The following is a 24,491-nucleotide window of genomic DNA, read 5'->3' on the forward strand; positions in this document are numbered from 1 at the left end:
GCCTAGCTCTAGGCAAAACGTTTCTAACGCATTATTATCTCATTTAGTCCTTGGAAAAAACCTAGGAGGAAGGCACTACCTGGTTTATAGATGGGAACACTGAGGCTTAGCAGGGTAAATACAGCCAGAGGATGGTGGGGCGACAACTAGAGACCAGTTTATGCTCCTACCAGCAGAGGCTGGAGGTGCCGATTTCCCGACACTGTAGTAAGAGTGGGCATGTTAACTACCTTTATAAGTATTTGACAACTTAAGAGGTAAAATGTCATTTACCTTGCAGTTCTTACATGTCTGTCTTGGATAGTATTGGACATCTTGGCATGTTTATTGTCTGTTTGCATTTATAATTTTATGAATTGCCTGTTCACTTCCTCTGCCCCTTTTTTACTAGATTATTTATCCTCTTTTCTTAATGAATAAATAGTAACACTTTGTCACATGTTGCAAATCCTTTTCTCCCCAGTTTGTTTTAACTTTGTTTTGTGTCTGTTGACAAGTAGGACTTTAAATTTCATAGATTGCAAATCTGTGGATCTTTTATGGCTGTAGAAATTTGTTACCCTCATGCCATTCCTAGGAGTGTATTTTTTTCCCATGTTTTCTTTCTTTCTATAATTTCCACCTCAACATTCATCTGAGATTATTTGGGTGTAAGGAGTGAGGTAAAGATATTTTCCAAAAGGCTACCTAGTTGTCTAAACACCACTTATTGAATAATCCATCTTTTCCCACTGATTTGGACCATATTCTCTTTCAGCCAAATTGATTTCTAGTTTTGGACTTTTCTTGAGGGGGTAGAGCACTGTTTAAATTATCGTAATTTTATAATATGTTTTAACATGTAGAGCAGGTCCTCCCTCATTGAAAATTTGGGACAGTTTTAAAATATTTATAGTACCAAATAAACCTTGAAAAAAATTGTCAAGTTTAAAAGCATCCTTTGGGAATGTTGATTGAAATTTTGTTGAATGTAGACATTAGATAGAATTGACAACTTTGTATTTTTTCATATAAATCTTGCACTTCTGATAAATTATTTCCTAGATAATTTGGTTTTTTTGGTTGTATGAATGGGATTTTTTAACTTATTCTAATTGGCTCTTTTGATATACTAAATACCTTGACTTTTAATGATTTATTATTGTCCATCACACCGAACTCATTTTTTTAATAGATTAGGCTGAATTCTCCTGAGTTTTCTAGTCCTACATTAAACAACTTCAAATAATGGTATCTTTGCCACCTTTTCCTAATAGTTTGATCTTTTGTTTCGTTTCTAACAACTTTGGCGAGTACTTTCATAATAATATTAAATAATAGTGGTGATAATTAGTCTTATTCATTCTTAACTGTCACAGGAATTTTGTTAACATTTACCATTCAGTTTGATACTTCTGACCTGTGAAAATGTGTTAGTCATGTTAAAGAGACAATCTTTTAGTCTTTTCGAAAGAATTTTTTATTGGATTACAAGTTAAATTTTATCAAGTGCCTTTTAAACATCTATTGAAACTGTCATACTTATTCTTTCACCTATTAATAGAATAAGCTATAATAGATTTTGTAATAATATGCCCATTGTTATGCTCCTGAGAAAATTCCCACTTGTTCATAGTGAGTTTTTCTTTTTAAGATAATTCTGGATAGTATAGAAGTTTCTGGTTATTTGAGTATATTGCTACTGGGAAAAGTCTACATAAAATGAATCCTTCAGAATTAGAGGTAGTCCTTTAAAAACTTTATCAATTCCTTCTAAAAAATTAGACTTTTTGGTTTATGTGACTAATTTTGACCATGCATTTACATGGAAATCTTCTATTTCTTCCAGGTTTTAAAATTTATTAGCAGATTATTCTTGCATGATTCCTTTAGTTTCCTTTGGAGCAGTGATTCATTTAAAAGCATTATTGAAGAAGGAATCTTTATTTTATAATCACAAGTCTCTGCATACATTGGAAAAGTTCTAGAACAGTTAGGTGGAAGATATCATTTATGATCTTTAAATGGTGCACAGTTTTTAGAGTCTTCAGATTAGGAGCCACTACTTTTAAAATATGAAATTAGAAAGGGAACTCTGAGTGTATTCCCAGTTAATTTCTGCCTCTTCCAAGTTAACAGAGGCGGTGCTGGAACTGATGCTTTTGGTCAGGGCTCTCACTGTGTTGGGGGCAGTTCCCTCACTAAGTTTGTGAGGACAGCAGAATGAAAGGGGAGTAATGAGGAGCCCTGTTTGCCAGCCGGTCACTGCAGCCAGTCGGTGAACCTGAGGTCCCAGACAGCTGGACAGGGACTGCGAGACCATGCTGCTGTCACATACTGGCGCATCGAAACTCTGGGGAACCCACGCTCTGTTCCGGGGGAGACTGGCCCAAGATAGCCAATTATAACTAGGCAGTTGGGAATCCCAGGGTTCACGTATGTCTAACAAAGCATGATGATTTTCTGGGGTGTTTTACATCTTGAAGAAAGAAAAAAGTAATTTGGGGAGTATTTGAACTACCAAACTTTCTCATACATTAGGTGCTGGTAGGTTCATTACACATTATTCTTTTTTCCCTTCTTTTAATATATAGCTACTCTCCAGAGAGACCGAATCTTCAAACATTTTACCAGGAAGCGCCAAAGGGCTATGCGAAGGCGAGTCCACCAGATCAACGGACATAAGTTCATGGCCACATACCTGAGGCAGCCCACCTACTGCTCTCACTGCAGGGAGTTTATCTGGTAAGAGGTCCCCTGTCTTCTCTCCTCCCAAGAGCTGAGACTCCCTCTGGTTGTGTGTGATTTCAGGAGAAAGCATGATTATTAAGAATTGTTTTAGAATCTGATTTTTTTCTCTTACTCTAATATGTTGACCTAGAAATTTTAATCCCCAACAAAAAAATTACACAATGTACAGATTAAGTTTTATATGTTATTTCTTTTGCCAATCATGTTGGTAAAAGTGCTAATGAATCATGAACTGGTTAAAAAGCACTAATTAGAGAGGCTAATCAGTTAATAAATGATCTATCCCTAAGGAGGAAAGAAATATCAACAGTATTTCTCTAAGAAGGCATGAATCACATGATGACTTGTGGAATTAATTGTTGCAAGTAAACTAAACATACGGTAGTCTTCAGCCTTATAGTATGTAGACAAAGGTAATAGCTTTCAGTGATCACATACTATAATCCCTGGCATTTAAGAATCAAGATAATTAATAGTTGAGAAATTCTAGATGATTTGGGGCAATATCTTACTATACATGTTACTCAAGTGGCAAATCTATAATGTAAAATAAATTTAAGTAATAGTTATCTTCAATTAGAGGCAACATTAAACATATTTATTTGCAGAGAGAAGGAAGAAATACCCTCACATGCACAAAGCATACACATACACACCCTTCTCAGGAGGAAGAAACACACTTTCATATCTGCAGCATAAAAGGAGATCTTTGTTTTTGTTGCAAACTTTAGTCATTTTGCTTAAGGCAGAAACACTTGATTCAGATTCATTTCTGAGTATTGATCAATTACTTTGTGTTTTGTGATTACTTTGGATTTTATACCTTTTAACAGTCAGAATGCAGGCTTAGTTTATGTTTCTGGCCTCTTTAATCAAGAATATGGTCTTGTCTATGAACCTTTTAAAGTACTATTGGAATCTGTTTGCTAGTATTTTATTGAGGATTTTTGCATCTGTGTTCATCAGTGATATTGGCCTGTAATTTTCTTTTTTTTGTGATATCTTTGTCTAGTTTTGGTATCAGGGTGATGGTGGCCTCACAGAATGAATTTGGAAATCTTCCTTCCTCTGCAATTTTTTGGAATAGTTTCAGAAGGGTAGGTGTTAACTCTTGTCTAAATGTTTGGTAGAATTCACTTGTGAAGCCATCTGATCCTGAACTTTTGTTTGTTGAGAGCTTTTAAATTACTGATTCAATTTCAGTACTGGTAATTGGTCTGTTCATATTTTCTATTTCTTCCTGGTTCCATCTTGGTAGACTGTACCTTTCTAAGAATTTGTCCATTTCTTCTAGGTTGTCCGTTTTATTGGCATTATAGTTGCTCATAGTAATCTCTTATGATCGTTTGTATTTCTGTGGTGTCTGTGGTAACTTCTCATTTTTCATTTCTGATTTTATTGATTTGGGCCCTTTCTCTATTTTTCCTGGATGAGTCTGGCTAAAGGTTTATCAATTTTTTTTTATCTTTTTGAAGAACCAGATTTTAGTTTCATTTATCTTTTCTATTGCTTTTTAAGTCTCTATTTCACTTATTTCTGTTCTGATCTTTATGATTTCCTTCCTTCTGCTAACTTTGGGTTTTGTTTGTTCTTCTTTCTCTAGTTGTTTTAGGTGTAAGTTTAGGTTGTTTATTGAGATTTTTCTTGTTTCCTGAGGTAAGCTTGTATCACTATAAACTTCCTTCTTAGAACTGCTTTGGCTGTGTCCCATAGGTGTTGTGGGTTTTTTAAAAATATTTATTTATTTTTGGCTGTGTTGGGTCTTCGTTGCTGTGCACGGGCTTTCTTTTAGTTGCAGCAAGCGGGTGCTACTCTTCGTTGCGGTGCGCGGGCTTCTCATTGTGGTGGCTTCTCTTGTTGTGGAGCATGGGCTCTAGGCACGCAGGCTTCAGTAGTTGTGGCTCGTGAGCTCTAGAGCGCAGCCTCAGTAGTTGTGGCGCACGGGCTTAGCTGTTCCATGGCATGTGGGATCTTCCTGGCAGGGATTGAACCTGTGTCCCCTGCATTGGCAGGCGGATTCTCAACCACTGTGCCACCAGCAAAGTCCCATGTCCCATAGGTTTTGGATTGTCACGTTTTCATTTTCATTTGTCTCTAGGTATTTTTTTTATTTCCTCTTTGATCTCTTCAGTGATCCATTGGTTGTTTAGTAGCATACTGTTTAGCCTCCACCTGTTTGTGTTTTTTGCAGGTTTTTTTTTTTCTTATAGTTGAATTCTAATATAGTGATGTGGTTGGAATACATGGTTGATATTTCACTTTTCTTAAATTTACTGAGGCTTTTTTTGTGGCCTAGCATGTGATCTATCAAGAATGTTCCATGTGCACTTGAAAAGAACGTGTATTCTGCTGCTTTTTGGGTGAAATGCTCTATAGATAATATCAATAAATATCATTTGGTCTAATGTGTCATGTAAGGCCAGTGTTTCCTTATTGATTTTCTGTCTGGATGATCTGTCCATTGATATAAGTGGGGTGTTAAAGTCCCCCACTATTATTGTGTTACTGTTGATATCTCCTTTTATATCTGTTAATATTTGCCTTACGTATTAAGATGCTCCTATGTTGGGTGCATATATATTTACAATTGTTATATCTTCTTGGATTGATCCTTGATCATTATGTAGCGTCCTTCTTTGTCTCTTGAAACAGTGTTTATTTTAAAGTCTATTTTATCTGATACAAGTATTGCTGCTCCAGCTTTCTTTTGATTTCCATTTGCATGGAATACCTTTTTCCATCCCCTCACAAATATCGTATGATACCATGTGGAATCTAAAAAAATGGTACAAAGGAACTTATTTACAAAACAGAAATAGACTCACAGACATAGAAAACAAATTTATGCTTACCAAAGGCAGAAGGAGGGGGCAGGGATAAATTAGGGGTTTGGGGTTAACAGATACATACTACTATATATAAAACAGATGAACAGCAAGGACCTACTGTATAACACAGGCAACTATATTCAATATCTTGTAATAACGTATAACGGAAAAGAATCTGAAAAAGAACATATATGTATACATATATATGTATATATATATATAAAACAAATCACTTTGCTATGCACCAGAAACTAACACAACATTGTAAATCAACTATACTTCAATAAAATAAATTTTAAAAAGAAATAAGACATTAAATTTGTACACAATAAAAAAATAAATAAAATATAAAAGAAAGAAAAAGTATAGAGTCTTGTCTAAACCAAAGGCCCTAAACTGGCTGTCGATATGTATGAAGCCTAAAACTGTAGTCTTTAGGAAGAGGTTCCTATTCCATTTTTTAATGAAAAAATTAGCATCTCTGGCAACTTTGAGCCCATTTTTCTTCTTTGCATGTTCCAGTTAGACCCACCTCTCCCTGGATTTGCCTGACCAGAAGGGTAATTGTCTGTTGCTGTTTTATTTCATGTCACACCATTTGGCTTCCCTCCTTTACGTGACCTGTCTGCCCCTGTAGGCATTTGTGGTGACAACCTGTGATCTCAACTAACGTTCTTAATGGAAACTTACTTGATAATTTCACCAATTTTTTTTCTACCAAGGAAACTTTAACTCCCACCTAACTGGCCTTGTGAAACACACACACATGCACACGCACACACACACACACATGCACACACACTTAAAATAGTGGTTATGTGTTTTATATATATACACACACACACACACACATACACACACACATATATGATTAAGCACATGGACTCTGTCATTCAATCTCATCACCGACTAGATGTGTGAACCTAGACAAGCTATATAACCCAGCAATGTCTCCAAAACAGAGACAATAATTTTATTTTATTTACATAATAAATTTTTATATGCACTAGAGTGCCAGGCACTGTTCTAAGTATTTTACATTATCAACACTTTTTATCTTCATGATAACCTTATAAAGTAGGTACGGTTATTATTATACCTTTTTATATACTAAGAAACAGTGGCTCAAAGTAGTTAACAACTTGCCCCAAATCACATCCAGGCCATCCAGCTTCAGGATCTGTGCTCTAGGCCATCCTATTGTATGTGCTACCTCACGTGGCTTTTATGAGGATTAAATGAGATGGTAGAGGTCAGCTGCTTGGCTCATTGCCTGGCATATCCTACTGGCTTAGTAAAATGTGGTTTTTGTTAATAAGAATGAGAATCATATCACCATCACCCAGAGACTGTATTAGGGAGAGACAGAGATGGAAGCTGTGGGCATGATGGGCATATTGTGACCGCACTTCTGCTCCCCAGTGGACTCTGGGTGATGTGGGCACACGGAAGATGGAAGATGCCTCAGGTCAGGCAGCTGGAGTGGACTCACCTGTTTACATCCATATGTATATCTGCATCTGTTTACTTCACCCTCTGCATGTCTTTATGTGTATGTGAGAGAGAATAAGGCAGTAAAGTGAAACTTCAGGAAGAGACTCGGTCATACCCACAGAGGAGGTTTATTTTCACTGAGGACTTGGGGGATTGCCGCAGCGATGGGTAGAATGAGAATTGCCAAACTCACCTGTTTGTTATTCGGAGCATTCTAACTCATCAGTTTCCTCCTTGTCCTGTGGTAACAAAAAAGGGCTTAAAAAGGACATTATTTCTGCTGCTTCTCTGAAATTGTGTTTTTTATAAAGGACCAGAGGATGAAATTTGTTTTCCTTAAGTACTGTAATTATAGGAACATTGTTGAAATATTTGACTAATGGTTTCTTTTTTTTCTATTGTCTTGAACAGGGGTGTATTTGGGAAACAGGGTTATCAATGCCAAGGTAAGAAAACATTTTAAAACTATGTTTAATCTTGTTCCTGTGTTAAAAAGTGATTATACCAAGAGGAAACAGGATACATTCCATTAATATTTTGATAAATAACTCTCTGTAGGTCAAATGAGACCCCCATAGAATTACAACCCTTTAGTTTTGTTTAAATTTTAGCCATGTCTTTTTGTAGACAAAGTAGAGGAGATGTTTTTATTTCTGAATCCAGGATACCTATATAAGTGTAGGTGTTTAAAGTTTTGTCTCTGCAGGATCATGAACATACTAAAAGGTAATGCGATTTTGTGAGCAGGACCCTTGAGTCTTGAAGATAAATTTTTGGTGTTTTACAATCCCCTTGTCCGTAGGAGTGAGAAGTAGCACAATGCTGATTTCCCTTTACCTGAATTGGAAATAGAAGCTATTATCCAAGTTGCTTTTTGGATTTTCTGAATTTAGTTAAATGTGAGAATGTTCAAAGTTAGGCTGTTAATGGTCTTGTAAGTTATTATCCATTCAATTTATTTTGATTTTCACAATTCTGAGATAACCTCGATTAGTGTTCCAGAAGAATTGGAATGAAATAAAAAAGGAAAGAGGAAAAGAAGGCTCCTTAATCTGGAGGTTTAGCCAGGCTGGATTGGACTTTTCTTTTATTTGGGCCTCCCTCATCATTAACTTGAGCGTCATCTCATGGTTTATCCATATGGTACCTATTATCTTAATTTACACCCTACAGATCATTGGTAAAATAGTACTACCTATCCTAGAGTGGTAACCTATGGTAAACTAGGTAAATAAAGAAATCCCACCTTCTCTTCTGAAGGAGGGGAAGTAAAATATTATTTCCCTTAGAAGAATGGAATAAGACATACATTTGGATGTAATTTTGACTTTAATATGTATGAACAATTCTACTGAGTTCTCAAATTTAGGAAAAACTGAATTGATATGACAACAATAATTGACCTTCTGCTATTGATTTCAGCCTCAAATGAGAGCATAGTTCACAGGTCAGAATCAATGTCACTTTTTGGCTTGGACCTCTCCAGCACAGGGGTATGCTCTGTCCATCTCATGCATACAAAGATAACTTGAGAACCTCTTGGTAAACAAGATTACATTTTTGAGTTTAAAAATACATGATTTGTGACGTATCTGTTGTGTTTTTAGTTTATTTCTTCTACCATGGCCCATAGTGCCAGGATATTTGAAGAGCTGATTTTCAGTGGGCCACCTGTTAAAGGACCAGGAAAGAACACTGGTCAGGAGACATGAGGACACTAATTTGTTCACATCTTGCAAAGGGATATAAAACCACATGCCGAGTTGGAAGGATATACCAATCATGCTAAAAAAAGCAAACAGATTAAAGCAGACTTCAGAACAAGGAAATTTATAAAGGATAAGGGAGGGCATTATGGAATGATAAAAGGAGTCAGTTTTCCAAGAAGACGTAAAAATCTTTAACGTATATGCGCCTAATAACAGGGCATCAAAATACTTAAGGCAAAAACTGATAGAACTGCAAGGAGATATAAACAAATCCACTATTATAGTTGGATTTAATTTTATTTGCTATCTCAGCAGTTTCTGATTCTGATTGATCAGCATTTCTGCCTGATCCAGCAGGCAGAAAATCAGTAAGAATATAGTTGACCTAAACAGCACTATCACAACTTGATCAAATTGACATTTATAGAATTCTCCATCTAAGAGCAGCAGAACACACATTCTTCTCAAGCTTACTAGGAACATTTACCAACATAGACCACATTCTGGGACATTGAAACAAACCATAACAAATATAAAAGAACAGAAATCATAAAAAGTATCTTCTCAGACCACAGTGGAATTAAACTAGGAATCAATAACCAAAAGATAGCTCAAACACCTCCAAATATTTGAAGATTAAGCTACATAGTCTAAATAGCACATGGGTCAAAGAAGACTCAAGAGGAAATAAATATTTTAAATCAAATGAAAATACAATTTATCAAAATTTGTGGGAAGCAGGGAAAGCAGTGCTCAGAGGAAAATTTAGAGTATTAAATGCATATATTAGAAAAGAATAAAGGTCTAAAATCAATAATCTAAGTTTCCATCTTAAAAAGGAGAGAAATTTAAGCCTAAACTGAGCAGCAGAAAATAAATAACAAAAATAGAGTGCAAAACAGTGAAATTGAAATTAGGAAAACAATTTTAAAAATCCACAAAACCAAAAGCTATCAATAATTCTCCAAAAATCAATAAAATTGATAAACCTGTAGCCAAGCTGACTGTGAAAAAAACAAATGCCTTGGAATATAAGATTTTTCTATGTGAAGGATTCCCTCATATAAAAAGACCAGTTCTCTGGGCACTTTCAATTTGGTTCTCCTGAGAATTCAATCTGATGACAGCTAGATTTGTTTTAGATTATAGTGCTACTTGCTGACATGTCATCTGTCTTTTGTATTTAATCCTAGAAACTTCCATATGTCTTGAAAGATCTTAAAAATGATGTGTGTTTTCATATTGCTTCATTGCACATGTTCATCCTTTAATGGAAACTGGACTCTGCACTCTATCAGTTGTCTGAATGAAAATTTAAAAAATGTTATTTAGAAAGTTCTAACTATTCAAGCAATTGATTGGGTCATTCTGCAAATACTTAATGAATGCCTACTTTGTTCAAGTCATCATGCTGGCTGGGAATCCTGAGGACATTAGAGGCTGTATGTGGAAGATCTGAAATGAGGGAGGCCAGCTAGAGGTTGTAGGAGACTAGAGGAGGGAGAGAGTTTCAGTCTAGAAGGGGAGCCATGGGGAGTATATTTTCATAAAAGAGACATTTTTTAAAGTTGTGTCTTGTTATACATTTAAGGTTTAGTGAAGTGATAGGAAAGGAAGATACCCCAGGGATTGAGAGGGACATGGACAGTGTGTTGGGGAGGGTGAAGACTTGCTCCAGGAAGAGCACCTAGTCTAGTTATTAGTGGAACAAAGAGCTCCCAGAGAAGAAAGGTGACAGGTGAGCCTGGGGTGGGCTTGGGAGAGCCTGAAACCCATCTGGGAAATTTCAGCTCTAGTATGACTGACTGTGAGGCACGATTGAATGCTTTAGATTATGGGCCTGAGGTGACCAGAATCATATACTGTGAGATGATTCCTCTGGCGGTTGGGGCAGGAAGGAGTAAAGCCAGGAAGGATGACATTAGTTCCGGACCTGAGTATGAATAGTTCAGGCGTGAGCAAAGGCCTGAGTTAGGGTGGTGGTAAGGAATATAGGAAGAACGGGAGCATTGGCTGCCATCATGTGGGCCCACCATCTAAATCAAGCCACAATGGCCTGGTGCCTCCAATAAATGTATAATCGCTGGATTTAATTTCCTAGTGTGCACCTGTGTCGTCCACAAGCGCTGCCATCATCTAATTGTTACAGCCTGCACCTGCCAAAACAATATTAACAAAGTGGATTCAAAGGTGAGATAGCAGTTTGCTGATTAAATGCTTGCATGAGCTCATGCGAGCACATTCTCTCTATCTCGCTCTCTCGCTCCCTGTCTCTCTTGCTCGCTCTCTCTGCCTCTGTCTCTCTTTCTCTCTCTCTCTCCCTTCTTCCCTCTGTCTTTTCCTTCCTCCCTTTCAGTCCCAATTCCCTTCCACACTCCTTGAAGCCAATGGTGGTATCAGAATTGAAATTTCTCTCCTTTTTATATTATGGCATTTGTATTTCTATACTTGCATAGCTTGACCTGTCCTGGAAATGACTCCATTAGTGATCAGCTGGGTAAAAGCTCTAGGGATCAGTTCTACTAATTTGAAGAGAGATTTCCCTGAGTTTGGCATCAGATGACTGGGATTTGAATGTAGAACCCAGCCTCTGCTAGCTAGCTTCTCTCTCAGCCTCAGATCTAAAATAGTATCAGTACTACAAGATAGAATTGATATGGTAAGTATGTTGTTAACTGTAAATTGCACTTCCTAAATAAAGTGACCTTTGGCCCCCTCCAGCCTCTCGAGGAATTTCAGGGAGGATCTATATCTATACATAAAGGCTTGAACATGACTCTTGCCATTAGCATTGCATCCAGCTGAGGTGGGCATACATTCTAAATTCCGAAGGTAGAAGGCAGTTGGAGTATTACCAACAGTTAGCAGTGGATTTACAGATGCACTGAAGAGTCCGACTCTGGAACTTGATGGTTCTTTACAGTATACACCCAGGATTGCTGTAGAGCACACACAGAGGCATGTGTACTTTCTTTTATGAGAAAGAGGCCAGAAACGTTTCAAGAGGAGTAATATTGCCCCACTACTTGTTATGTGTGGCTCTGTTGTTATTGCTTCAAACTGTGATATAGACTATAGAGCATATGCCTAATTTAACTATTTGCTGGAAACAGTATGTGAGATTTCACCTGATCCTGAGAAGTGATCGTCTGTGAGATAAAAGCAGAATCTTTGCACCCAGATATCAAAATACAAAGACAGGCAGAGGCTGGAAGGGCTGAATAAGATCACCAGTTGAATGTCACTTTGGAATAAATTCCTTCTGTGGTTCCCTGTCCTCTGGGTGTCACCCCATCCTCATGACGCAATTTCTGGAAGAACTTGTGGTGATAGCAAGTGTATGTTGCCTATAAAAGACGTGTTGAATCCTGAAGTTAAAAGGTTCTAGAAATAGACATGGGTGTGAGGAATTGGCCAGGAGAGAAACACGGCCAAGTGAATGTAAAAGGTGAAATGAATATTTAAATTTCTATTAATCTCCCAAGATGGTGGACAGGTTAATGTATACCACACATTTCTGTCCAGCCAGTCTTGTTCACTGGAAAGTGTGCTTCGTCTGCGTGGTAAGGCCTGGGTGATTCATCGTGGCTGAGCAGTAATAGTATACTCATCTCAGGTGGCATAGTAACGCTTTGCATTTGGTGGGCTTCTGTTACAGTTTTCACAAAAGGTGTGGGTATGGAATTTCAGCTCTCGTCCTCCTGTTTCCTTGCTACAGATTGCTGAGCAGAGGTTCGGAATCAACATCCCACACAAGTTCAGCGTCCACAACTACAAAGTGCCAACATTCTGTGATCACTGTGGCTCCCTGCTCTGGGGGATAATGCGACAAGGACTTCAGTGTAAAAGTGAGATTCTCGGGTGCTTGGTACCCACTTCCTCATGAGAACACCTTGCTGCGAGCTTTCAGAATTCTGCATTTCAGAATCTGACCTAGGACGGATGGTTTTAGATACCTTGTATATGAACATCTTAGTGGCTCTCTCTATATGTATGTGTCCCTTGTCAGGCACGTAAAGAGAGCTACATGTGAGCCATGGATTTCCTAACCATGGAGTGTTTACTCACTTGCTAAATGAAATGTCCTGTCTGGTTAACTAACCTGTTGGATATCCTCTATTTAGTACTGAGTACAGGCTAGTCATTGTGTATTTCCATAGGTATTTGAAAGAGGAAAAGATGGGATCTGGTCAGAAAGGGAAGATGGTAGGAGGTGAGGTGGCCAGCAGAGAAGGTTGAGTTGTGAGAGCTAGCAGGAGAGTTGGTTTGATCACCTCACCAAAAATAAGCAGGAATTGGGTTATAAAAGCATAACCCAGGGCTTCCCTGGTGGCGCAGTGGTTGGGAGTCCGCCTGCCGATGCAGGGGACACAGGTTCGTGCCCCGGTCCGGGAGGATCCCACATGCTGTGGAGCGGCTGGGCCCGTGGGCCATGGCCACTGAGCCTGCGTGTCCGGAGCCTGTGCTCCGCAACGGGAGAGGCCACAACAGTGAGGGGCCTGCGTACCGCCAAAAAAAAAAAAAAAAAAAAGCATAACTCAGTCCGCCCTGTGTCTTCTCAAAGAGCTTGATAGAGATCAGAGAGTAGGTGGCCGTGCTAGGGCATGCCCTTCAACAACAATGTCCAGTGGAGCCTGAGTTTGGAGCTTTTGCCTCAGCAGAGGACAAGGATATGGGGGCTGGTCCCTGTCCTGTTAGGAGTTGAGGAGCTGTTGGCCTGGAGTCATCTCTCATTGAGTGTTGCTGTAACAATCTGGCTGTCGTGGGGTGCACTGCCCTCTGCTGAAATACATGTGAGTTTCAGCCTGAAGCCTGAGACACATTCTGAGTCACCAGGGGAGGCAGAGTTCATGTCAGTACAACTGGACAGCTTCCACTGGCTGCCTGGACTTAACCAGACCTGCTTCTATTAACAAAAAGGGGCTAGTCACTTGTCTTTAAGAAAGGCAAATTCTTTTATTTCTTCAGAGCACCATTTAATTATTCTTTTTTCATAGATACCTGAAATAATTCTTTTTCAACCAAAACAGCAGCCAACTCACATGCAGCTTTGTTTCAGGCACTGCTTGATCATTAGCTGGATGGTGTCACCCAGGTGTGGGTTTCTAGCGTGAAAGTCACTTTCTGCTTACGTATGGTTGTTGCTGACAGGCAGAGCCATGGGTGGGATTCATCTGCATTGCACTTGTCCCTGGTGTTGCTGAGGGTAGCACGCCTGCAGTGTTCCAGCTCCTATCATTTTTGCTTTTATTGTCACGTGGAGCTTTAGAAAGGCCACCGCAGGCTTGTATGTCTCCGTACCAGCCTTGCGGAGAGAGGTGGATTTCCTATGAATCTAATGAAGCTTAAGCCTTGGAGCTCCTCCCTTGCAGGGTACCTTCCAAGTTCTCTACTTGATGAAGTGCTCTTTTTCTTAAAGAGGGCAACCCTGCAATTGCATCGCTTCAGGCACCACAAAACCTGGCTCTGTGTATGCTTCCAAAGATGGGCTGACACACCTCAACACATCTTACGCTGCTTTATCTCTGCCTCCAATCGGCAGGGCCCGTGTCAGGAAACCATGTCAGAACTCTGTGCTGATTAAACCTCGGGTCTTTCATCGCCCCAAGTCAACTTCCTGTGCACCAGGAGCTTAGCTTGCTTCGCTCTCCTCTTCCAACTGCCACTTGCCTTGACCTTTAAAAAGGTTGCTTTCTGTCACCCATGAAGCCACAGGCTGCAAGCACTGAGAAATACAGCTGCTGTACAGGATGCCGCGTTCTGTGCTGTGAGGGCCACCCAAAGACAGTGCTCAGAAAGAAAGCTTTACTTAGAGGTGTTTCTCTCAGAAACACCAGTTCCATCCTGTCTGAACAGCCATCTACACGTGGCTGTTAGATTGCTACCTTTTATTGAGAGTTACAAGGAATGGCATAAAGTAGGTTGACACGTTTCCTTGTTATTTAATCGAGTGAGCTATTGCCGTGATGAATGTTTTGATCTCTGTATTAAATCATGCTGGGAAATCAGTGATGACTTTTAAAATATGATTTAAGTGAATGTCTTGCATCAAGTCACAGTGAAAACAAAAAGAAATTTGAAATGTATTATTCTTCCGTATGCCAGGCTTACTGCTTCTGCACGGAACAGAAATAGAGAAAAACGCAGGGATTTACTTACACTCAGGGATCGTTGTGAGTGTCAGTTGAATTTGATGAGAAGATATCATTATTCAGCCTGTGCAATTCCTCAGTCATGGTCTTTCAGGTTATCACAGCTCTCTTTCACAGCACATGTTGACGTGGCTCCTTTCTGAACGTGGATTCCCTTTTCCTCTTCCATCCAGTATGTAAAATGAATGTACACATTCGATGTCAGGCGAACGTGGCCCCAAACTGTGGAGTGAATGCGGCGGAGCTGGCCAAGACTCTGGCAGGAATGGGCCTCCAACCCGGAAGTATTTCTCCCACCTCGGTGAGACTTTGCTATTTTCATATTTTGTAATTTAGAAGTTGTTCAGATGTGGCGAGCCCTAGTATTGTGTGTGGCATAATCAAAGTTCCTAGTCTCAGCAAATACAATAAACAGATTTATTGCATTTTTAAAGAGCATTTTGTTCCACAAATAAGGTTCTATATACAATTATATAACAAGAAATAATGAGCGTGCAGATATAGCAAGAAGCAGAAAAGGGATTTTTTTTTTTTTTTAAACAGTTTCCTGTCATTGTGGTCTGGTGAAAAGCCTGGAATCCAGGGTCCTCGGTTCTGCTCTTGTCGGGGCCCCCCGGCACTGCAGTTGACCAGTAACTATGGGCCTTTGCTTCCTTCTCTCTGAAGAGGTTGAACTTAAAGAGCTAATGTTCTCCACAGGCCTGGAATCCAGCAGTTGTGTAGTATTTGTTTATGGATCGTGAATTTATCTCAATTCCAGCCACAGACAGGAGTTCCTTCCTCTTGGCGGGAGTGGGTGGAGCATATCAGTCGCTGTGTCCTGCCACCGCCCTGAGTGACCCTCCCCCACCTGCTGTTGTCCATTAGAGCTTCAGCCACATCCCAGGCCCACATCCTATTGCCGCCTTCCTGGCTGTGGTCTGCTGAGAATTGGGAAAGAGCCATGGTTATGGCTGAGGCTTCTGAAATGTGTAGCTTGACGCCGGGTTCAGGAAAATTCTAGACTTAACTGTCAGATATCTCTGGGCACTTAGGAAGGGAAGTGCAATCAATGTCAGGTTCTTGGTTATCCAAACAGTGTCATCACTAACCACCCCATTTCCTTTTCACTGAAGGGCCCTGCCTGGTAAAGCAGGGGCTTGGGTTGACATTGCATTTCTTGATTTCAGGAAGGCGTTGGCAAAGTCCTCCAAGTCTGTGTGTCTTTCTTGTGGACAGAAAGGCAGGATGCTATACCGTGAGGGGGATTTCCAGTGCATGGGACAGCTGTGCCTGAAGAGTGTAGGTTAGGGATTTCAGCCTGGCCCAGGGCTTCTGAAATACCGTGGAAATAAGCTGAGCCATGTGGCACAACCTCTAGGAATGGGCAGCGCCACTTGTCACTTGAACCAAGTATCTTTCATGTTCTGATACTTAATAGTGAGAAAACCCAAATTACCTGTTAGCTGACAGTACAGCATTAAAGAGAGACATCTTCAGTCTATCAAAAGAGAAGAATGGGTTAAACAAACAAACAAAAGATTGAGACACTGGATTTAGAGTTTTCTGGCAGGGGAAGTATTTAAGTGGAGGAAGTGAGATTCAAGTTGGTAAAATTTTTCCATCTTTGAAAAATTTATGATCAGAAATCTAGAGGAGAAACTATTAAAATAATTGGATTTTAAAGGTGATCCATTTTATATCTTCAATCACTGTTTCACTGGATTGAGTAAGAAAAATCCTTGCAGTTTCAGGATATTGCCCAGCTGTTTATTACAAACATTGCTTAGAAGTTACCCCAGATAAGCTTTTTTTTTAGCTAAATAGGTCAAATGCTCCAGGATGTCAGACTTTTGGTCTCTTATCTGGTGGTAGCCTGTCTTATAAATATCCCAAGGTAGACACCTGCACGTCACCTTGTCTTTAGGTAGCACCCTCCCTGGGATGAGTCTTGTACTAGTGGGATGGGGCTAGAGAACTCCCCAAAGAGGCCACACCTACTTCTGGTTCTGTGTGGTGAACCAGGAGCTCATTGTGTTGGTGGTTAACCTTTCTGGAGGGCAAGTTGACCATGTATCAGAAGTCTTCAAAATTAACACATTGGCCCAAAGAATTCCCTTTCCAGAAAGTTATCTTAAGAAAATAGACAATGTTGATGAGGATGATCGTGTTGATAAAGATGACAACACAGCTTAGGTTTATGGAATGTGCCAGGCGCTGGTCTAAGTGCTTTAAGTGCAGTTATTCATTTGCTCCTCATAACAACCCATGTTGCAGGTACTATAACATCCCCTTTGTTAGAAGAGGCTCAGAGAGATAGGTGACTTGTCCGTGGTCACAGGGTTAGGTTGTGGAGCTGTGATTTGAGCCCAGGCCACCTGCTTGAGAGCTTAGACTCCTAATCACCCTGATTTGAAGATTTGCATGCAAGTATGGTCACTGTGTGTTATCTATACTAGTGAAAACTGGGAGATAATCTATATTTCCAATACCGGGAATTAGTGAATCAATTGTGATATATCCATAAAATGGAATATTGGACAGCTTTTGGAAACTCATGTTCTTGAAGGAAATTTAGAGATATGGATAATATGCATGGAAAAATGTTAAATTAAAACTTGTGTTATGAAACAATTTTGTATTTTTTTAAATTAAGTGTAAAGATAGGCGTGTGTATATGTATGTTTCTATTTTTTGTTTTTTCAGGAGGGCTGATGAGATTATAGGTATTGTCAGTCTTACCCTTCATATATTTACATTAACTTTTGTTTCTCTTTTATAATTTAAAATATTATATATAGAAGTGTTGCTTCATCCATTCTTGGTGTGGAGTGGTGCTCAATTCTCTGAGCAGTTGTGAAAGCTGCTATTTGCAGGACATGGACACCAGGTGGCGCTCTTGGAACTTTGACCACCCTGTAGAAAGCCACCACAAGAAACCAGGTGGACCAGACTGAGACATTTTCTGTATACTCCCATTTGAGCACAAACTGAAACTCGGTGGCTTAGATATATTTTAAATGATTCTGACCCAGATACAGTAAGCACAGATCAGGAGTTGGTGCCGAAGCAGTTCTGAGTGGCAGAACCTGATCACATGTCAAGCTGTATTGTTCTTTCCCCATGTGTTGTATTGAGGGTTGAAGCTGCAAGTAAGGTCTTCTTCATCCATAAATGCTTCATGCTCCACTGTGATTTCTGACTCGAGGTATCCCTACTCTCCTTTGCAGAATCTTCTTTCCAGATCAACCCTAAGACGACAAGGAAAGGAGAGCATCAAAGAAGGAAATGGCATTGGGCTTAATTCTTCCAACAGACTTGGGATCAACAACTTTGAGTTCATCCGAGTACTGGGGAAGGGCAGCTTTGGGAAGGTGAGTCTTGGCGCCAAGTGTTTGGGTGGTTAAAGGATGCCTGCTCCATGTATGTTGTTTGCCTGTGCATGTATGTATACACATGGCCATTCCCCATGTGCCATCTGTCTTCTGCCCCAGACGAGGCCACACCCTAAGAGCTGCATGAGTTCTCACGCTCCCTCCTCCTGCTTTGCCATAGGTGATGCTTGCAAGAATAAAAGAAACAGGAGACCTCTATGCCGTGAAGGTGCTAAAGAAGGACGTGATCCTGCAAGATGACGATGTGGAGTGCACCATGACAGAGAAGAGGATCCTGTCTTTGGCCCGCAATCACCCCTTCCTCACTCAGTTGTTTTGCTGCTTTCAGACCCCTGTAAGTATGACCCACCTTCACTGCCTCAGTGGCCTCCTTTCTTCAAAAGCTGAGCTCACAGATGTTGAAGGTTTCATAAAGTAGAGTATTAGAAACTTTGGGGGGATGGACTCCTAAGGTAGGGTCATTTGAAGTATCCAGTGACTTCTGATGACCAGAACCAATGAGCTAACTGCTTCCTTCCTTTCATGCTGTCCTGGAGAGGGATCACTTTGAGGGTTGTGTGTCCTAAGATGGAAAACGTCTTCATACATAAGTCTTCTCTAGCAGAGTGAAGGTTGCAGAAGTCTAAGAATACAGTAAACGTCAGGGGCTGCTTATTTTGGTGACTTGAACCTCAGCTCTGTTGCTAAATGCTGAACTGGTTCTGACCCGGGGAAAAGAGTTCAGACCAGGATAGGCCCGAAGGGGGCACCTTGACTTGTAATGTCCCAGGGCATTGCTCCTGGCCTCAGTCAAGGACCCTTTGCTTGATTCTATGGACTGATTGTGGGATTCTGTCTATCCCATCATGTTGTGCAATTAGGAATGCTTTGGGCTGCAGTTAACAGAATATGTGACTGACAGTGGTTTACACAACAGACAGAAAGGATGAGTTTAGTTCATTAGTACAGACTTTTTTCTTGGGAAGTCTGACAGTAACGATGTTAGGGTTGGATTAGTTGCTCAGTGACATCAGACATCTCTTCCCCGTGGGTCTCAAGGTATTTGCCACAGCCCTAAACATCACACCTCATATGACAGCATCCAAAGCAGGAAGCTCGGGGGACAGAGGCAGAAGGGCTTCGTGGACCACTCTCCTTTTATCAAGGAGAGAAAAATCTTTCCTAGACCTGAGTTACAGGCTCACCCTGAGCTGCAAAGGAGGCTGGAAGAGCAAATATCTAGTCAAGATAAGCTGCTTTATCGTGATTGGCTCACATCAACCTTGACTTATCCCCTGGGGCAGGACACTCTGTAGCCCATTTAGCACTGGGCTCAGAACTGGGCTCCTGTTGTCAGTGGAGAGGGAAGAGGGCTCCTGTGAAGGCACCAAGAGGGTCTGGCACAGATATTTCTTAATCTTCTTGCTGTCAAAGGCATTCTGAAAGAGAATTCAGGACATGTCCCTTGCCTCTGCTACCATCAGGGATGTAAAGGGTGTGATGGGAGCAGGATGGGTCCAGTGATGCTGCGATGCATTTCTAGGGAAAGTCACAATTAGTGAACCAAAAGGGCCAGTCAGAATTAGTCAGGCAAAGAGAATGAAAGCGAATATGGAATAAAGGTTAAACAGCTCAGGCATGGATCTACTAGTAAATGGGAAGAGGAGGTGTAAATAAAGCTCACGAGCATAAAATGTGAAGTTGAGGAGGGGCCTGGTGAGAACTAAGGCTGCAGAAGTAGCCCAGGCAGCTGTAGGCGCTGTTAAAGGAGCTAGGGTTTTAGTGCTAAGAACAAATGGAAGACATTTAAGCGGAGGAATGACATATCAGATTGCATTTTTTAACTATTAAAAACCATTTTATTTTATTTTTTTTGCAATGGGTAGTATAAGCATCCTCCAAGTATCCATACCCTCTCTTTGAAAGGAACAATTATTACTAGTTTCAAGTGTAGCCTTTCAGAGAGTTTTTTTGCACACAAAAGTATACACACACACCACATATATGCATCCATATTTATTTTTCTAAAAAGCACAAATGATAGTATATATTTGTCCACCATTCTGTATCCTTTTTTTAAGGAAAAAAAAATCCAAAATGGTTTTATTAAGGAAGTAACTCTCTGTAACGCATCTCGCAAAATTTACACATTTAAAAAAATTGAGGTATAATTGACATGTAACATTATATTAGTTTTGAGCGTACAAAATAATGATTTGATATTTGTATATGTGGTAAAATGATCACCACAATTAGTCTAGCTAACATCCATCATCACACAGTTACAGAATTTTTTTCTTGTGGTGAGAACCTTTAAGAGCTACTTGCTTAGCAACTTTCATATATGCAATACTATGTCATTAACTGTAGTCACCATATTGTAAGTTGCATCCCCATTCTCCTTATTTTTTTGAAAAAATGTAATAATGTATCTTGAGATTGTCTCATATTTGTATATACCTGGCTGTCTCGTTTTTAATGGCTACATACTATTCCATTTTAAGAACATGATGCAATTTATTTAACTTGTTTCCCGTTGCTATATATTTAGGCTGTACTTAGACTTTTATTTCAAAGTTGCAGTGAGTCTCTTTGTACTTTTATCTTTAGGTACTTGTGCTATGATTTCTATATGATACACTGTTAGAAGTGATATTGCTTTGTCAGAAGTAGATGCATTTATAATTTTATCTAGTTGGCCCTCTCTCCCCATCGTGGTTAAAGATAGCTAACACTTTATCATTTGAATACCAGGCACTGTTCTAAGTGCTTTATGTGTATTATCTCAGTAATCCTTACAGTAATCCCATGAAGTAAGTTCTGTTAACATCACTCCCATTTTACAGATGAACAAACTGAGGCAGGAAGAAATTTAGCTTCCAAGTGGCAGACGTTTTCAGTCTGACTGCTGAGCCCAAGCTCTTACCACTTGCTGGCTGTATTTCTAAATTCCTACTCCCAAACCATGTGTGAGAAGGCTTATTTCCCCCACCCTCCTGTCATGGCATGCTACTTATCATTTTGATGGTTGGAGAGATTTTTAAAAAGGTGTCTTTGGAGTTCTAACCGGCATTTCTCTGACAGTGAGTGAGGCTGAGCATTCACGTGTGTTTACGGGTCCCTTGTGTTGGCAAAGACACATGTACAGCTTAGGAAATGGACGGAGGAGGGAACACTGCAAGCCGGGAGACAGGAGGGTGTGTGAAACGGGATGCACGGCGTGCACTCCCATGCTGTCTGAGTATGTTGGAAGGAGCTGGGGTTCAAGTAATAGCTTCTTGGGCTTCGGTTTCCTCTGCACTCCTTCCCGCCCCTCATGGTCTAGGCTCTTTGAGGCCACGCCCTCCTCATCAGAGTCCTCGGTGGCTCCAGGAGCCCTGGAGTCCCTGGAGTCCATGCCGCCCCTACCACCTTGCCCCTGATTCTTGCTTCCCATCTCCGGGTCCATGGTTCCTTCAGAGCTCTGGTTCTGCCCATTCTCCACTGCTACCCAGAGTATCCCCAAAACACTATTTCCCATGCTCTGTGCTCTGCCCACCTAAAGCCCTTCATCAGCCCTCATCCAGCTGTTTTCCCAGAGAAGAGTGGGGTGACAGCCCTGAGCTTGAGAACACCCTTGTGAAGAAGGCAAGACTGATGGGTGGTACTGGGCACCCGCCTGAGCTTCAGGCTCACCTTCTCCTCATTCCATGAGCCGGACAGGGCTATACTCAGGTTGTCTTTCCAGGGCTGCACCAAAGTGCAGATGGTTTTCTATGACATTGGGTTAGATGATATTAACAGTTGACGGACATGGTTGTGCAGTGGCTGCTTCAAGTTACTCTAATGAACAAATAAAGAAGTGTCACCTACCCAACTCCAGGGGACTTCTACCTACCGAAGGAAATCCCCGTGATTCTATGGAAGCAGTCTGAGGTCTTACCAACAATTAGAGGGTGTTGTAGTAGAAAAGAACTTAACCTGGACCAGATTGGGAGGCCAATAAATATAGAATATACAATGCAAAATTTTCCAGGAAGATATAAACTCTACAGTATCGCCAAATATTAGTGTCCGCATGTTATTTCCACAGTGTTCAGCCGGTGAAGCCTTTATTTTAACATGGGCCATCTATTTTTTCCTAGTGACAGTTTCACATATGGCCACAAGGTGGCAGTCGTTACCGCAAGGTGATTTTTATTTCTGCACCAGAGAGAGGAGCTGACTTTGGGTTTAAAATTTGTGTGTTACAGTAGATGTCTCCAAAGCAAAGGATAATGGGAATTTTCCCTTGCCCTAAGTCTAAATGATAAAGTGGTAAGAACCAACTTAAAAGAACCAAGTGCATTTTTCTCATGCTGAGATAGAGATATACAGTTTCCATTTTGCTGTAGTTTAAGCCTTCTCTCGGATTTGCAAGGTATCAGACTCCACATATGCATAGCATTTGCTCTCTGCATCTGTCCATCTGTCAGAAATCCTCAGTCACTATCCCCATTTGCTACTGAAAAACTAACTATAAAGAACAGAAAATGTTAGTTACCATGAGAAATTAGAGCAGGTAAATGACTACTTTTAGCTAAAAAGTACTTTTAGCTAAAAACTGGGTTTGGCAGGCCCTGGCCTCTAAAGTGAGATGCTAGTCTGCAATGTGTCACTTCACTGTGAAGACGCTGGCAGAGACAGCAGTCCACTTGCCGTCCAGCCCTGTAGAATGAGTGTCTCTGAGGCCCAGGAGAAAGGGAGCAACTTGCTGAGGATCCCTTAGGCTGGGAGTGGTGGAGACAATGTTTATCTCTGGGTCAGGCTGACTCTGCAGCCTGGCTCCGTCCACTTGGTGTCTTATACAGCATTGAGGTTGTTGGTTCAACATCTGCTTAAAGCCCCTCCTGTCTGCCCTGACTCACCTCCAACCTGCTGATATGGAAACAGCTCTGCCTTTGGAAACGGAAGACCTAAGTTCTTCCAGCTCTGTTTTCCTCTGTCTGAATGGCTTGCAACCACCTTAAAATTCCTTTGAGCCTTAAAGTTCTCATGGTTGAGATGAAAGCAGGATTGCTGTGAGGACCAAAGGCGAGAATGCAGACACACTGTTGCTACACGTGCGGCAACTCGGTGTTGTGATCACCGCCTCCTTCCCCACACCAGAAAAATGTCCTGGGCCTTCCCAGGGGCCAGCACAGGCCCCCACATGGAGGTGACAGTAAACACCCACAAAGTAGGAATTTTGGAACTCCTTTTGTTCTTGGCCAGAACAAAAAGGTAAGCAAGTTTCAAATGTTCAATAATTTGTCGTTTACAGCATAGAATTACGAGCCCACGAATTATTGCCCTGATTTTTTTCATAATAATGCTTGTTACTTGCATGTATATCATTCCACTGGCATCCTCGTAAACTTCTGAAAGCACTGTAAATCCTAATAGTTTGTGAATAATTTGATAACCTGGATCCAGACTTATAAGAATGCATATACTCTTGGATCTGTTGATTTTATTGCTGATAATCTAGCCAAAGAAAACAACGTAAAGAATAAAATAAATGTTACGCATAAAGGTGTTTAATTTTCAGTGCATTATTTATAAGAGGAAAATATTGGAAACAACTTCAGCCTTCAGCAATAGGAGTCTACTTAAACAATGTACTATTTGACGAAGATTTTCAGCCCGTAGAGAATAATTGAATATTAAGTAGTTAGATCATCGTGTGTTACTGTCAGAAGCATCTAACGTGTAATATTTATTGCACATAATTCTTACATCAGCCGTAGAAGATGGGTACAATTATTATCCTTATTTTGCCGAGAGATAAAGTGAAGGAGGAGTTAAGTTACTTGACCTAAATCTAACAGAGTAAATGGTGGAACTCAGAGATGGGAAGCCGGGAAATAGTACAGAATTTGTGATGATTAGGGGCGTGAATCTATATCAGGTTTCACCCAGGACGGCAATGTGGCAAACCTGGCCCCTCCTCCAAAATAAGCCTGAAAGGAGACGATGCCAGTAAACTACCAGGGACTGTTATGAAGGTTGTAGAATTAGGGATGGTCTTTTTCTTCTTTGCTCGTTCGTCAGTTTCTGCAATGTGTTTCTGTTTCTTTGTGGATGAGGGTGGGAGGAGTGAGGCCTTATGAAAGGAGCAGGGCCCAGGGTCTGGGCTGCCGGCCTGGTGTAGGCCACCTTCCCCGCTCTTTCAGGTTCAATTCACTTCACACGCCTTTCATCTTAATCAGTGACTGTTGTGCCGGC

At 40.6% G+C, this 24,491-nt stretch overlaps 1 protein-coding gene across 4 annotated transcripts in view; it reads left to right on the forward strand.

Moving 5' to 3' along the window:
- Window positions 1-24,491, forward strand: part of PRKCH (protein kinase C eta) — a 223,133-nt gene that overhangs the window by 117,924 nt on the left and 80,718 nt on the right. For all 4 annotated transcript variants that reach the window (XR_016392186.1, XM_089907783.1, XM_022570430.2 and 1 more), the window contains exons 3-9: window positions 2,574-2,724; window positions 7,464-7,498; window positions 10,863-10,951; window positions 12,480-12,609; window positions 15,087-15,214; window positions 18,123-18,266; window positions 18,448-18,621. Coding sequence is in view for 3 of the 4 variants with exons in the window: in XM_089907783.1 (XP_089763909.1) it covers window positions 2,574-2,724; window positions 7,464-7,498; window positions 10,863-10,951; window positions 12,480-12,609; window positions 15,087-15,214; window positions 18,123-18,266; window positions 18,448-18,621 (851 nt within the window). In the remaining variant the exon portion in view is untranslated. The remainder of the gene's footprint in view (window positions 1-2,573; window positions 2,725-7,463; window positions 7,499-10,862; window positions 10,952-12,479; window positions 12,610-15,086; window positions 15,215-18,122; window positions 18,267-18,447; window positions 18,622-24,491) is intronic.

Source organism: Delphinapterus leucas, chromosome 2 (genome assembly GCF_059928025.1).
Source record: "Delphinapterus leucas isolate spDelLeu-1000000601 "Yukka" chromosome 2, BTC_Dleu_Yukka2, whole genome shotgun sequence".
NCBI lineage: Eukaryota > Metazoa > Chordata > Mammalia > Artiodactyla > Monodontidae > Delphinapterus > Delphinapterus leucas.